We start from the raw sequence: 15,926 nt of genomic DNA, 5'->3' as shown, positions 1-15,926 counted from the left end.
TGTACCATCCAGAAATGGATGTCTGAGGAAGGCATTGCATGGAATCTGTAATTTTTTATGACGGATTTTTCAGAACGTGAAATCAATGCCATCGAACAGATCTTTCCAGGTAATAGCAATGATAAAAGTATTGTACGTTTCTTCACAATATTTGTTGCAGTCTTTGAAAATACAAGTTCAATTTAAGGATCAATTGAAATGTAATTATACTGAATGATTAAAATCTTTAAATCTGTAGAGTGATAAGATATGCCATCAATTTTAAATGCATTGTCTATCAGGGTTTTCTTCAGCAATAACATTGTACTGGCCCTATATATGTGTTGATGATGCATTTAGAAATCTCTTTGCATGGTCATAAAATACAAAAAATGGTTACTGAATCATAATAAGATTTGTTTGTATTCAAGACATATGTAGATGATGTACTTTTGTTTTATTTTACTATCGCAGATCACCTCTTGTTTTTGTCAGAATCTTTTTCTTCTTCTTATTTCTTTCTTTCAGATTTTTGTGATCTCGCTAACTCAATTATAACGATGTACTTTTGTTTTGTTTATTATTTTTTTGCAGCATGCACTGTCTTTCTCTGTGATTTTCACAGGGAACAAGCATGGACACGATGGGTCCGGAAGATAGAAAATGGTGTTGCTTCGTGCAAGCAGAAAGTGCTCTCCATGCTGAGAAGATGTGCCCATGCCACTGAGCCATCAGAGTACAATGCTGCATTGGAATACCTCAAGGCTTCTAAAGAATGGCAGGAAAACCCGAAACTACAGAAGTGGTTCACCAAACAGTGGATTCCGCATTCTAAGGTAAGAAAGAAGCAGTGTCTGTCCTTCTATGAAACTTTTGCCACACAGTTTCATTCTATCTTTTAAAAACTGGTGGTGCCAAGTTTCAAACTGGAATATCGTGGAATGTGATATGATCCATTATTACCCGTATCAGACATCTGAGCTAGTCATTTACAAAACCGTATTGCCCTAGTTTTCACTAGCAGTGGGAACGGAGGGGTATATTCTTTGTATTTTCCTTGGTCTCCCTGCGCGTATTGACTTTGCGTGTAGAGACGAGTGAAAATATACCTTGGTATTTTCCACGGTCTCGCATCCGGGCATCTTGTATTGACCGCGCCGTATTTTGTCATTTTCATTGCGCATCTATTATGCGTACGAGAACCTGAGCACTTTGCGCGCACTCTATTGTGACGTAATAATCCCGCCAAATGCACACTGTTTGCAGTGTATCGAAAATTGTGTCAAGCACTAGATGCACAGTGCTGGTTTGACAAAGTTTGTTCAGTTCTTGAGATTGTCATGGTGGATTTCTGTATTTGCTCTAGATGTCTGATTTGGATAACAATACAAATATAGACTGGCTTTACTTTCAGGGGATATCAGAAATATTGACCGCGCTAAGACCATATTGCCCTCGTCTTTCGACTCGGGGGCAATATGATCTGAGCTTGGTCAATATTTCTGATATACCCCTCAAGGCCAGTCAATATTATATAAGTATTACGTTTTTAATCACATTACTCAAACCAATACATGTAGCTATTTTAATGCCTCTGCCAACTTAAGATTGTACTGAAGAAATTATGTTTTGGGCTTGTCCGTCCATCATTCTTTTTGTTCACAAGATATCTTGAGAACCATGTCTGAGGTAAAAACTGCAAATCGGTACTATGTATCATCATATATATAGGAAGACGATCTTACTGTAATTTCACAAGTAGTTCACAGGCCTAAAATCACAGTGGGTTGTAAAGAATGCATGAAATTATTTTGTCCTATTGGATACATGAAAGTAAAATCATCAATGATATAATTATTTCCTGAACAAAGACAACAAATTGATTATACATCCGTTTTATATTTCAGCGCTGGGTATGGGGAAAACATTGCAACAAAGGAGTTCAGGTCAACACCAACAACGGACTGGAGAGGCAGAATGGGATATTCAAATATTCCTTCTTGGAAAAGAAGAACGACACCAGTATTTCTGGAATGATTTCTATTCTCATTTTGGAATACCTGCTTAACAGCATGTGCAGGTAAGGTATACAAACAGAAAAAAACTAAGAGAGAATATAAAATAAATTTGAAAATCTTAGACCTAAAGTGACTGCTACTTTTTAGGGGTGTTGATAAGGAAATGAAGCTGGAGGGGAGCAGAGCATATGGAGCAGTGGAAATCATGCTAAAGATCTAGTTGGCTTCAAAACAACTACAATGTAAATCTTTTGCCCTCCCTATTGTGAATGGGTTAAACTCTCGAAAGTACGATCTTATTGGCCCGTATTCTGAACTCTGGTTTAACTTAATTAATTAGTTAAGTATGTGCTAAAATTATGGGAAGCCCAAAATGTCAAAAATGTATGTTTCTTACGTTTGCTGGGCTCTTTTCTCATGCTTTAATGGTGAATAAAACTATTGTAGTTATCATTCCATGCTGAAAATTTGAACATCTACGTACTTGTGATATGATATCATTTTATATCTACATGTATATATGTTCAACAAATGACCTATATCATATGCCCATGATTATTGCTACTGCAGATTGTAATGCGGCTTCACATACATCTAATAAATAGAACAAGTTGTTCTTAGTTGAGTTCTACAAAATCCAGCCTCAAGAAGACTCTTATTATAAATCATAATTAGTGTACAACACTTTACATGGTGGCAGCGGTGCAAGGACTTTGCTAGACCGTTTTGAGTGCAGGTGGAGCCCGGATTTGGATTTTATGGACAATTTAAGCACCGTTTACCGGCCAGGCCTAGGTTGGGATTTCGTTTACGCGCATCGACCCCCTGTGCTATTTTGGCTCGTGTGTAAATATGCGGTATGGAACTGACTAGCACGTACGAGAAATTATGCGCACTAACCGCGGAGGAATTTCGAACTGAACAGTACGTGAGTCGATTGTTTACATTGTGAATGACGGAAACTTCGCGATTTGACCAAGTTAGTTTTCCTCTACAACGAATTTGGACTGATATTCCGCTGAGATGAATTATGAACTGAGAAAGGTGAAGCTCTGAACAGGTCAGCGATATATTTGAGGGACGTTTGAGTACTGCAGAAAATGACACTGATTATTTGGTGAGTCGCAAATATGAGATTTTAAACCCCATACGAACTGAGACCGAGTGACTTTCACCATAATAGGCCTACCGTCCGATAGCACAGCACTGATCGAGAAGTGATTATTTGCCCTACATTCAGGACCAGAACTGATGCGGAGGCAGAACCAAAGCCTAGAGGCTCGCCAGGAGCAGAGCCTAGAGGCTCGACCGGGACCGGGAACAGTACAGTACAGCTAGGGCGCTATACTCCCAGCCCTGCATTTTGGTTTGGAACTGAGCCACACGGACTCGGAGCTCATCGGGAGGATCGACGACGTCGCTGGAGCTGGACACCTCGACACCTACATAGACCTATATGAGAGTGAAACCTGGGAATACAGATCTCCGTGGAATAAGATATGAACTTGAACTGAGAGACACTAGATTTTAATCAAGATTCAACATTTTTGAAATAATGGACGCTTTGCTGAATTCATTATTTGCACATGTTTGAATAGAATAGGTCTACGGTAGTTGATTAATCACCAACCTGACCAAGATCATTTAATGTGAGTAAATCCATGGATAGTATTGAAGGACCGGCTTATATTTAATAGAGACTCAGTTTATGGAAGAGTTGGACTGGCAAAGGAATAAATTGCTTTAGAATTGTATTATTGATGATGTTTTTTGGGATGCAGTATAACGAATGCCATAGATATTTTGTCTCATTGCAGTATTGATAACACAGGATAGGGTGTGAATTTTAATGTAACCCTACTCCTATATGAATTTTAGGATAAGGCACACTATATGACCTTACTCCTTTATGTATAAGGCTGAATATGACTAGATCTAGTAGTACTAGTAGTAGTTTTTTATGCCTCCGCCACCGAAGGTGGTGCCGGAGGCATCATGTTTTCGGGTTGTCCGTCCGTACGTCCGTCCCGTTTGACCGTTATCACAATATCTCAAGAACCATTTAAGATTTAAACTTAAGACTCGGGAATAGTATTTATCACCATAGGAAGACGATCTGATTAGATTTTGGAGTACGTAGGTCAAAGGTCACAGGTCACAGAGGTCAACTTATGAAATTCCTTGTATTGAGTTTGTTAGCGCGATATCTCAAGAACCATTTGAGATTTAAACTTCAAACTTAAGGATAGTATGTATCACCATAGGAAGACGATCTGATTAGATTGTGGAGCACGTATGTCAAAGGTCAAGGGTCACAGAGGTCAACTTATGAAATTCCATACATTGAGATTGTTATCATGATATCTCAAGAACCACTGGAGATTTAAACTTCAAACTTAGTGATAGTGTGTATCACTATAGGAAAACAATCTGATTACATTTTGGAGCACGTAGGTCAAGGTCAAGGGTCATAGAGGTCAACTTATGAAATTCCATACATTGAGATTGTTATCATGATATCTCAAGAACCACTGGAAATGTAAAAACTTCAAACTTAAGGATAGTATGTGTCACCATAGGAAGACGATCTGATTAGATTTTGGAGCACGTAGGTCAAAGGTCAAGGGTCACAGAGGTCAACTTATGAAATTCCATACATTGAGATTGTTATCATAATATCTCAAGAACCACTGGAGATTTAAACTTCAAACTTAATGATAGTGTGTATCACCATAGGAAGACAATCTGATTAGATTTTGGAGCACATAGGTCAAAGGTCAAGGGTCACAGAGGTCAACTTATGAAATTCCATACATTGAGATTGTTATCATGATATCTCAAGAACCACTGGAGATTTAAACTCCAAACTTGTTTAAATTGCTCTATGGCGGAGGCATCATTTTCGACTGCGCGCAGTCAAAATTCCATCTAGTTTTTTTATGTGACTTAGACTTCTAGGCTATATTAGATTTTATTGGCTGTTTAACAAAGTCACACACACAAACAAACAACATGGGAGAGATGACAGGAATCAACCCTCCCTGCATGGATTGGGCATCCAAAGATTTGCCGACTGAATTTAGAAATTTTCAATACTATTGTGAGTTGATATTTTCAGGGCCGCTTAACAAGAAGTCTGACCAAGAGAAATGTACATACATCCTGTTGTGGCTGGGTCAAGAGGGTATCAGGATTCACAAATCCTGGGGAAAGGACTTCAAGACCCCAGCTGAGGTCTTCAAAGCTTTCATAAAACATTTCGAACCAAAGACCAATTTCCGTCTGGCAAGATTTCAGCTGCAGAAGTTGGCACAGGAACCAGCCGAAGCCATAGACGACTTCATGGCCAGATGCAAAATACAAAAATGCAAGTTTGCGGACATTGAACTTGAAGGTCGCCTCATAGAACAGATCGTCACCTCGTCACCAGATTGGCACCTCAAGCAAGAAGGTACAGCAAACATTGTTGGCCAAGGATGAGAAACTGACGTTAAATACAGCTTTGGACATCGCCAGAACCCAGGAGGCAACTGAGGCGGATATGAGACTCCTTCATGGTCAAGCCGTCAACGTTGATATGACGAAGCAACATATCCAAAGGAAGAAACAGTGCTCATTCTGTGGACTGAACCATCCACCGAGGAAGTGCCCTGCTTATGGCACCAAATGCAGAAACTGATAAAATGAATCACTGGGAGAAATGCTGCCGACTGAAGAAACAGGAACAAGAATCTAAACAGCAGTGGCAAAGGAAACAAGGTACAAAGACATATCCGAAAAGGTCGCAAGCACAGAGATCAAAGAGACTCCATGAGATGAAAGAAGAGGAAGAAACAGAAGAAACTGACGACATGCGGTTTGAGACCATCTGTGTAGACCAGATCAGAAAGAACGAAGCCTTCGCTGTGATCGGAGTTGAGATCGGAAGAGGACCAGCAACTCTAAAAGCCAAAGTTGACACAGGATCTGAAGGGAACATTCTTCCATTACGCATTTATCAGAAGATGTACCCTGATCACTTGGACTCTAATGGGGAACCTATCACAGGAAAGCTAAGAAAGTCACCGATAACGATAACAGGCTATGGTGAAAAGAGTGTTATTCCACAAGTAGGCCTACATATGCTGAGCTGTAACCACCAGGACAGACAAGCAAATGCAGAATTCTTTGTGGTGAAGACTCAAAGACCGGCCATCCTTGGACTTGAGTTGTGCCTGGATCTTGGATTAGTAGTCTTGAATTGCAGTCTGATGGAGAGCCATGCTGGTCCCATCAAAGATAGAGAGCATTTGAAGACTTTGTATCCCGATAGATTTGATGGGAAATACCACATCGTGATCGACAAAGATGCGGCTCCTGTAATACATGCAGCTCAACGATGCCCGATAGGCATAAAGGATGACATCAAGAAAGAACTTGATGAGATGGAGAGTCTTGAAGTGATAGAAAGTGTCACTAAGCCAACAGACTGGGTATCAAGCTTGGCATACACCCAGAAGCCCAATGGAAGATGGAGAATTTGCCTTGACCCAAAAGACTTGAATATGGTAATCAAGAGAAGCCATATGCCGATGCCAACCATTGAAGAAGTCCGGCACCAGTTTGAAGGAGCAACAGTGTTCAGTACCCTGGATGCCAGACATGGATATTGGGCTATACAGCTAGATGAAGAATCAAGCCATTTGACGACCTTCAATAGTCCCTTTGGTTGTTACCGTTTCAAAAGACTACCTTTTGGCTTGTGTGTTTCTCAGGACGTGTTCCAGCAACGAATGAACCAAATACTAGAGAAATGTCCTGGAGTCATAGGAATGGCCGATGATATAGCAGTCGTAGGAAAGACGGCAGTGGAACATGACGCCAACTTACACAACCTGATGCGCGTCGCAAAGGAGCATGGACTCGTCCTGAACTGGAACAAATGCCACATCAAGCAAGACCGAGTGAGATTCTACGGCCTTGTCTTCAGCAAAGATGGAGTACAACCAGATCCACAGAAGACAGCAGCCATATCAGCCCTGAACGCACCACAGAACGTGACAGAACTCCGAGAGTTCCTAGGCATTGTGACCTACATGTCACCATTCATTCCAAGACTTGCCTCACTGACTGCACCACTTCGGGAACTTGTGAAGAAAGATGTGATATATAGCTGGACTGAATCACATCAGAAGGTTTTTGAGACCATCAAAGATATGATCTGCAAGGAGACCACACTTGCTTACTTTGATCCAAAGAAACCTGTTGTCCTAGAAGTAGATGCATCGATGAAAGGCGTTGGAGCAGCCCTCACACAGGAAGGAAGACCAATAGCATTTGCCTCAAAGTCCCTCACGGACACCGAGCAGCGATACGCCAACATTGAGAGGGAGATGCTGGTAGTTGTCTACGCATGTGAAAAGTTTCACACGTTCGTCTTCGGCAGAAGTTTTACTATCCTTTCAGATCACAAACCACTAGAGATGATCACTCTCAAGAACCTTGGAGCTGCACCCCCAAGACTACAAAGACTACTACTCAGACTCCAAGGGTATGACATGACAGTGAAATATAAACCTGGAAAGGAGATGCTTCTGTCTGATGCCATGTCGAGACTCAATCCTCTGCCTCCTGAGTCTCCTGAAATGCACATGAAAGTTGACTTTGTAATGTTCTCAGACAAGAAGCTACAGGAGATCCGCACCGCAACATCAGAGGACTGTGAACTTTGCATCCTGAGAGATGTAATCCTAGAGGGATGGCCAGAAGAAAGGCGTAAACTTGACAAAAGCCTGATCAAATATTGGCCATACAGGGACGAGATGTCCATTGAAGACGGGATTATCCTGAAAGGTTCAAGAATTGTCATCCCCAAATGCCTGACAAAGGAATACCTGAACAAGCTACATGAGGGACATCAAGGCATCATCAAATGCCAACTGAGAGCAAAGAGCTGTATCTTCTGGAATGGCATAAATCAGGAGATCGAGATGATGGTACAGAAATGTTCTGTATGTCAAGAATATGGGAACTCCCTGCCATCAGAGACTCTGCAGCCACATGAAATTCCTATCAGACCTTGGCAATTTGTCACAACTGACCTCTTCACACTTGATGGAAGAGAGTACCTTCTTGTTGCTGACGTGTACTCAAAGTATCCAATTGTAAAGCAGTTACCACAGCAAGCAACAAGTAGTGCTGTCATCAGACTGCTTAAAGTTGATACACTAAGCAAATAAATGTCCCTTAATTTGTTACCTACGGCAAGTATATGTTATTTTTAAGTTTTTCAATTACTTAGTATATCACAAAAAAATTCTGTCTACTCGAAATCCTTAATTGAAATGTCGAAAACATCCGCCTCTCTTTGCATAGAAAATCAGTCACGGCGCTGGTCTACTATTTATGACCTCACGTCCGGGAAAGAGTATATTCATGTACCCGGATGTTCCATAGCAAACATGTGCAGAGTGATACGATTTTCTGCATATTTTTGTTTCAAAGGCTGAAAAGTCTAATAAATCATAATTCTATGTACAATTCTTTACCTTCCCCTAGTACTTCATAGTATTAATATCAATTCCCCTTTTTAAAATTATGACATATACATGCCAACGATGTGCTATTAGTCGATATTTTCACCATGTAAATTTTGTTTTGGTGTTGAAATCGGCCCAGGCACGGAGTGAACAGTAGCTGTCTACCCATGCACAGTTCATTACCATACACTACAGCGATCTCCCGATAGTTTCTTCTTCCTTTTTCCCATGTTTTTCGCCTTCCTTGGCCCTGAAGATCCTTCATCTACCAATTCTGACACCGGTAGTCAGGAGCAAGTCTTTGTTAGTTGTTTTTCTTAGCTGGCAACGTCGCTTTCATTCTCTTGCAATTGCCGATAAACATATAACTAGCGCACATACGTTCCATCACAAGCAAGCAGCGCCTAGAGCAGCGGCTTGGTCTTACCTCCCGATTCTGCTCGCTTCACGAACGTTCATGCAAGAGCCGCATCACTCGCCAAAATATTATAGAGGAAGCGCGCTTGCATGATCTCGTTCAAGTTTGATATTTTACAGCATAAAATGTTTAACTGGTACTGTTTCCTTTTTTGAGGCAGTCACACACATCTATGATAAGTACTCTCATAGTTCTAGACCTATTCGTTTTACAAAACTGCTCCTGTACCTTATCTGATGACAATATATAATGCATCCGCCTATATTCATACATGCACGATTTAACTTTAATTCCTAAGCAGTAAACTAGTCTTAAATCTCTACCAATTGGTGAATATGAGGATATAAAAAGAAATCAGCGACTGGAAAATGTACTCCTTAACAACAACAAATCTAAGCTCTGACAGGATAGCATTTACGTAGGGATATCACTGCCATTCACTCTCACTGAGCCCATGACTCCCGTTCGTGACGTCACGGATAGAGGCCCGACTCTACGTGCACTTCCGGGTTTCAGACTTAGATATTTTGGTAGAGTTTACTCGAATAATTTCATTATTCTAAACTTGTTTTGTCGGGTGGACACCATTTGGTGTTATTATGGGGGTTAAAAGCTTTCTATTTATGTAATTATCTCAGTATTTGGGATTGTCTTAGAGTATCAACTTTAAGGAAATCTTCTCTGAACAAGGAACCCCCGAGAGACTAATGAGCGACAATGGACCTCAATACAATAGTGCCATATTCATAGAGTTTGCCAGAGACTGGAATTTCCAACATGTAACCTCCAGCCCGAGATATCCACAATCCAATGGATTTATAGAGAGGCAAGTACAAACTGTCAAGAACACCATGAAGAAAGCTAAGAGAGATAACATAGGCATCAACAAGGCATTGCAATGCCTGAGAGCCACTCCATTGGACAGCCATCTACCATCTCCAGCAGAGCTGTTACTGGGGAGGAAGATCCAAACCAACATACCAACCAGAATTCGGAACCAGTCACCCCAAAAGGATGACATCTACATGTACCAGAGACTGCAGACCAGGCAGGATGACCAGAAGAAATACTTTGACGACAAGCACGCTACCAACCTTCCCCCACTACACAAAGGACAAGAAGTCAGAATCCAGAATCAAGAGACTGGTAGATGGGACAAAGGAAAGATCACAAACAGGAGACCAGAACCAAGGTCATATGAGGTAGAGACATCATCAGGTCAAACTCTACGACGAAATCGTAGGCACATCAAACCAACCCAAGAGAGGGACAGCATGGTACAAAACCGTCAACATGCATATAGTGATAGACACAATGATGTACACGACCAGCAGAATGCACAAACAGAACAAACACAAAGCAAACCAGACACACCATCGAACCACCACCAACCATACACCACCAGATCTGGTCGTACTATTAAGAAATCAGAGAGATACAAAGTGTACAATATTGATATGGTTGGAGATAAGTCAAATAATTTTTGTCTTTTGCTTTCTTTAACAATGTTTACAAGGTTTTGAGTAGTTAGAATTAAAGAGACATATTGAATATGTCATGTTTTGTTTATTAATTAAGTTTATAGCATTATAAAGCAAGATGATAACTGAAGTCTGATCAAAACATTTTAGATAAATAAGCAAACAATTCGCATTCAAATGAAAAACAAATGTGATAGAATTTTCTAATTGTGTTTTTTGGTTAAACAAAAAAACAAACAAAAACAAACAAAACAAACGAAGAAAGGGAAGAATTTGTAAGTTCATATTAGCACAAGTTTAATGTTCTTAAGCAAAGAATTAAAAAAAAGATATTTAAACAGTATGGATCTAAATATGAAATTAAGTTTTCATTGAGAAGAGGGATTGTGATATGATATCATTTTATATCTACATGTATATATGTTCAACAAATGACCTATATCATATGCCCATGATTATTGCTACCGCAGATTGTAATGCGGCTTCACATACATCTAATAAATAGAACAAGTTGTTCTTAGTTGAGTTCTACAAAATCCAGCCTCAAGAAGACTCTTATTATAAATCATAATTAGTGTACAACACTTTACAGTACTGTTACAGTTTTGTATCACTTTTGGCTACCCATTGTTAAACCACAGATTTAGACCACAGTTTACATTAAACTGGAGTTCAGAATATGGATCAATATGTCTAAATACAGTCAAACCTGTCTTAGTGGCCACCTTTCTATAAATGCCACATGTCTATAGTGGCCATGCATTTTGTCTCCCAAGATATGTGTGGTATTTAACCCGTCTATATACAGTGGCCACATTTAGTGGTCTCAACGTCTTTATAGACAGGTAATTAACATTTATTACTGTTTATTTATTAATTTACTGATATTAGTCTTGTTTTAGTATATAGGGTGACTCCATGATCACTGGTTACTGATGAACACTAGCTGGGTCCTACAACATAAATACAAAAAGTGAAACTTATTGATGTAAATAATTAACTGAAACTAGAATTCAGAATGACTTGTACAAATTAATGAAAAAGACGTTTTAATATTTTAATATGTCAACTGCAATCGGATTTTGGGGTAACACACATTTTCCAGACATCCAGTCTGAGTGATCTTGGGTATAGTATTACATATTAAGCTAATAGTTTATGATTTTAGGCTCGAAGGTCATGCTGAACAAGATCCCGGAAAGTTTCGTTACAGTTTGTGATGATCAGATCAGCCCATCAACTAAATGCCGGAACCTTGGTGTTGTCATCGACTCGAACTTGACTCTAAATCATCATGTATCTCACACATGCAAAGCCATTAGATTCCAACTCCGCAATCTTTCGCACATCCGAAGATTCCTGACACTTAAGGTTACTGAAACCATGGTTCATTCCCTCATCTCTTCTCGCTTAGACTTTTGCAATTCTCTTCTGATACATCTTCCTGACTACCAGCTGCAATGCCTCCAACGACTCCAGAACTCCGCGGCCAGACTTGTAACGCTCACTAAAGGCACCACTCACATCTCACCCATCATTCAGGCACTGCACTGGCTTCCTGTCCGCCAACGCATCTTCAAAGTCATTCTTCTCGTCTATCAAGCACTTCACTGCACTGCACCCTCATACATACAAGACCTAGTACACCTCTACGAACCACACCCAACTTCTTTGCATCCCACGTTCACGGCACTCCTGGGGAAGGCGTTCATTTTCAAGTTCTGGCCCTGAACTGTGGAACTCACTCCCTCCTCACCTCCGTAATGAGAACTCCTACTCACAGTTCAAGTTTTTGTTAAAAACGTTTCTGTTCTCAACATATTAGTTTCTTTAATTATGCCCAGGGCTTGAATTAATCCAAGGCCACCAAGGCCATGGCCGTGGATGCCCCTTTGATTGGCCTCAATGGCCTTGGAGATTTTTTGTGCCCTTTCCAATTCTTCCTATTTGTTCTGCAATATAGGAATGTGCCCTACAGAAAAGTGGCCTTACCCTAAAAATATTGAAATATAAGGCCTGTATAATGTCTTACATTGTACTACCCTTATATAACTTGATTTACTGTAATATGCTTTGTATTGTATTGTATTATTGCAAATTATGTCCTGAAGTATGTTAAACTGTAATTTATGTGTATTTTACTTTCTTTCTTGAATTCTTGCCCACAATTATACAACTTCCACTCAACTGCACCAGGAGTGTCATTTTTGACAGACATGGCGCATTATAAATGTTCACTATTATTATTATAATAAGCTGTAGTTGTAATATAGCATTAATTGTTATTAATGAATTATATTTTCACACTTCCATGTCAAAGCAAAATATTGATAACCTCTTTGCTGTATTTTCCAACTTTTTATGGTTATAATAGCAGGAGTTAACTCACATAGGACATTTGCAATTGATTTCAATCGCAACTATGTAAATAAGAGATATAAGACTGCAAACTTGCGATTGGTTGGAGGACTTGCGATTGATTTGGACCAATCGTAACTCTTTGTAAGATGGGGTCATGGATATGATGTGGGTTTAGGGCTGTGTTAAAATAAAGTAATGTTCAGTAGATATTGACCTTGCTAAGAATATTTCTCGCAAGCAAAGTTGAGCCAAACATCCAGACTATGGAGGAAAAAACAATTAAACACCTAGAGCAATAATATCTCTTTCATGTTATGGGATACTATAAGTGCTTTGAAAAGGTACATGTATATGCAATCAAAGAGATACCGGTAGCTAGAAAATACTCCCAAAATAAGCAATTTCATCAGTAATTTGGAAGACTAGATATTTTCCAGTATTTACTAGTATTTCCTCTAAACCGGGTAGGAATCTTAGATACTTAATTTATAAAACGATCGTAAATTGCCAACCTATGTGGAAATATGATTAATTCAAATCCGATATGTTTGCTTCCCCAGATATATCAGAGAAAATCTGACAGCAATCGACTCACTGGGAAGGACATGTGATGATGCCATCCCACCCTATCTGCAGAATCGTCCATCCTATTTCATCCGTCATTGCATGAGGAAAATTGAGATTGCAGGGACGCTAACAAAGGATGATGTCATAAGAAAATCAGAGCACTGCTTCCAGGTAGCATATTACTTCTCATTTTAATTCTAATCAGTTGACCACTTAAAGGGATTGTCCACCCTGAGATCAAATTGATTTGAATCAATAAATAGAGTAAAATTAAACAATCAAAATATTGATAATTTTATCAAATTTGGATGAATTATAGAAATTTACAGCATTTTGAAGTTTGCATTGTTTCATAAAAGTGCGAACGAGGCTGTGTCCAAATGAGTGGGCAGGTGATGTCATAAACCCACCTTTTCTTTTGTATTTTATTATGTGAAATTACAAATATTTATATTTTCTATGTGTATACGTGGTTTGGGTCGATAAGCACATATGACTGATGCATACGCTTAAATGAAAATATATACGCTGCACATATACGCTTAAAACAAACCATGAAGGACTTCACTACCATATGTTAATATAAACCGTCTTTGTAAATTTGGACCATAAGTTGTCTATTCAATTAGATATGCATCAATTTTGATAGGTACATTGTATTTAGAGGAACTGGTACAGACAGAGGAATATCTAGATCAAGTACCTTATAGTATTCACATTTTACCAACAAAATATCTTATACAGGTGAAAAGTGAGACGACATGGCCAAGAACTTCATACAATGTTCATCTTCAGACTAAGAATGGCATTCCCAAGTGTGAATGCTGGGACTGGCGTTGGACTCACCTCCCTTGCAAACACATGTTTGCCGTGTTGGAGCTACTTCCAGGGACAACTTGGTCTGCTCTACCCGAGAAGTTTCGCAACTCTCCACTCTACACCTTGGACACAGAAGTTTGCGGTTTTCTTGAGGTGCCTGCCGACTAAGGTATAGACTTGGGAGACCATCAGCCCATTCAATTAGACCAGCCAGCTGATGACACGATGTTGGAGGAACTTCCAAAACGAGGCCATTTGCCCTCTGCAAAAAAGCAATTGGCCCTTAAGTGCAGGGAAAAGGTAGACCTACTGAGAGACCTAACTTACTTGAGTTCAGATGATGTACTAAACATGATGGACGACAAGTTGGGCCTGCTCCTAATAATCGTGCAAATGAAGCTCCGGAATGAAAGTGGCTTAGTTGAGGACCCACCTAAGAACACAGCATCAAAGAAAAGGAGCCGGCCATCACCCTCGAATCTTCCACTGAGGAAGAAAAAGAAGATAGCCAGAGTAGGAGCTGCTGCAGAGAGACTCCAAACAAATAAGGAGCTCATAACCAAGGCTGTAGAAAACAAATCCTCACAAGGTAAGTTGAGATTTTCTTCTCGTTATTCACACCTCCGCAAAATCTTATATGATGCAGGGACTTCTCTGGAAAGAAATTGGAGCAAGATCAAAAAATAATGTAAGATAAAATAAGGTAAGATAATATATAGACTCTATTGACCCCCTCTCAGAAAACAAAGCCACTCTACAGTACAACATTAAAGACTTCACTATTTTGTTGAGCGTTCCCCTGGGACAATTAAAAAAAAGAAATTTGCATCAAAACTCTACCACTTTAGCTTTAAGAAACTCTATAGATTCATTCTTTCCACTTCCTTCAATGTGATCGGTGCAATCAAAACATCATTTAAATCAACTGACTTGGTTAGAGAACCAACTTCAACTGTATTTCTTACACCAAATATTGTCAAAGGAATAGGCAAGCTGCTCTTGAAGAAAATTATAAAAAAAGAAAGAAGAAAAAATTGACCATCTGACCGAGCTATGCTGCCCCAAATTGTATAGAAAAAAAGCAATTTCATTTCTCGGGTCAGATTTACATAAAAATAATAATAATGAGGAGGATGATGATGATAATGATAATAACAACCCATTCTTGTATAGCGCATATCACATTATGATATATTGAATCTTGAAAATTGTATTTCTTTCTCAATAGCATTAAACTAACTTCTTTAGGAGCATGCACGCATACTGTCTATCTTGACCCGCAGGACTACACACACAAAAAGATTGAATTATGTGGATGTTATGTAACTGCTGAAATCTACCATTCATGTATTAATTGCAAAATATACTGAGCAAGAATCTGCTTGTTATTTCCTGATGGAGATCAATTTCAGGGAGATCAAATTTGCCCCCTTTTTTAATATTGTAGAGCATCATGCTAATAGTTGGCCAGCCTTTCGCCACAAAAATTTGTGTGCATGTCAAGTGAAGTGTATAGAATAATATGGTAATTTCAATTTTTGGAACAAATCACTCATTTGCATATTTATGATAATTTATGCAATTGGGATGTGCATGGTAGTCCAGAAAGAAAGACACAAGACTGAGAGCCAAGAAAGTTATACAGGAGAGCAAGGTTAGTTCAGAAATTGACAAAGAGAGAGACATGGAAGGAAGCAACTAAGATTGAAATTAATTAATGAAAGATGTGGAGAAACAGAATTATATGCATGAATATCTGCATGCC

At 39.3% G+C, this 15,926-nt stretch overlaps 1 protein-coding gene across 1 annotated transcript; it reads left to right on the top strand.

Moving 5' to 3' along the window:
- Position 1: 1 nt before the first annotated feature.
- Positions 2-15,178, top strand: LOC115928079. Its single transcript, XM_030994779.1, has 5 exons — positions 2-109; positions 574-815; positions 1,887-2,059; positions 13,336-13,513; positions 14,087-15,178. Exons 1-5 carry the CDS (start codon positions 58-60, stop codon positions 14,327-14,329), a joined length of 888 nt encoding a protein of 295 aa, XP_030850639.1. The 5' UTR covers positions 2-57; the 3' UTR covers positions 14,330-15,178.
- The last annotated feature ends 748 nt before the right edge of the window (positions 15,179-15,926 follow it).

Source organism: Strongylocentrotus purpuratus, unplaced genomic scaffold (genome assembly GCF_000002235.5).
Source record: "Strongylocentrotus purpuratus isolate Spur 01 unplaced genomic scaffold, Spur_5.0 spur5_scaffold_21, whole genome shotgun sequence".
Lineage (NCBI taxonomy): Eukaryota > Metazoa > Echinodermata > Echinoidea > Camarodonta > Strongylocentrotidae > Strongylocentrotus > Strongylocentrotus purpuratus.
This window is presented reverse-complemented; position numbering and strand designations above follow the sequence as displayed.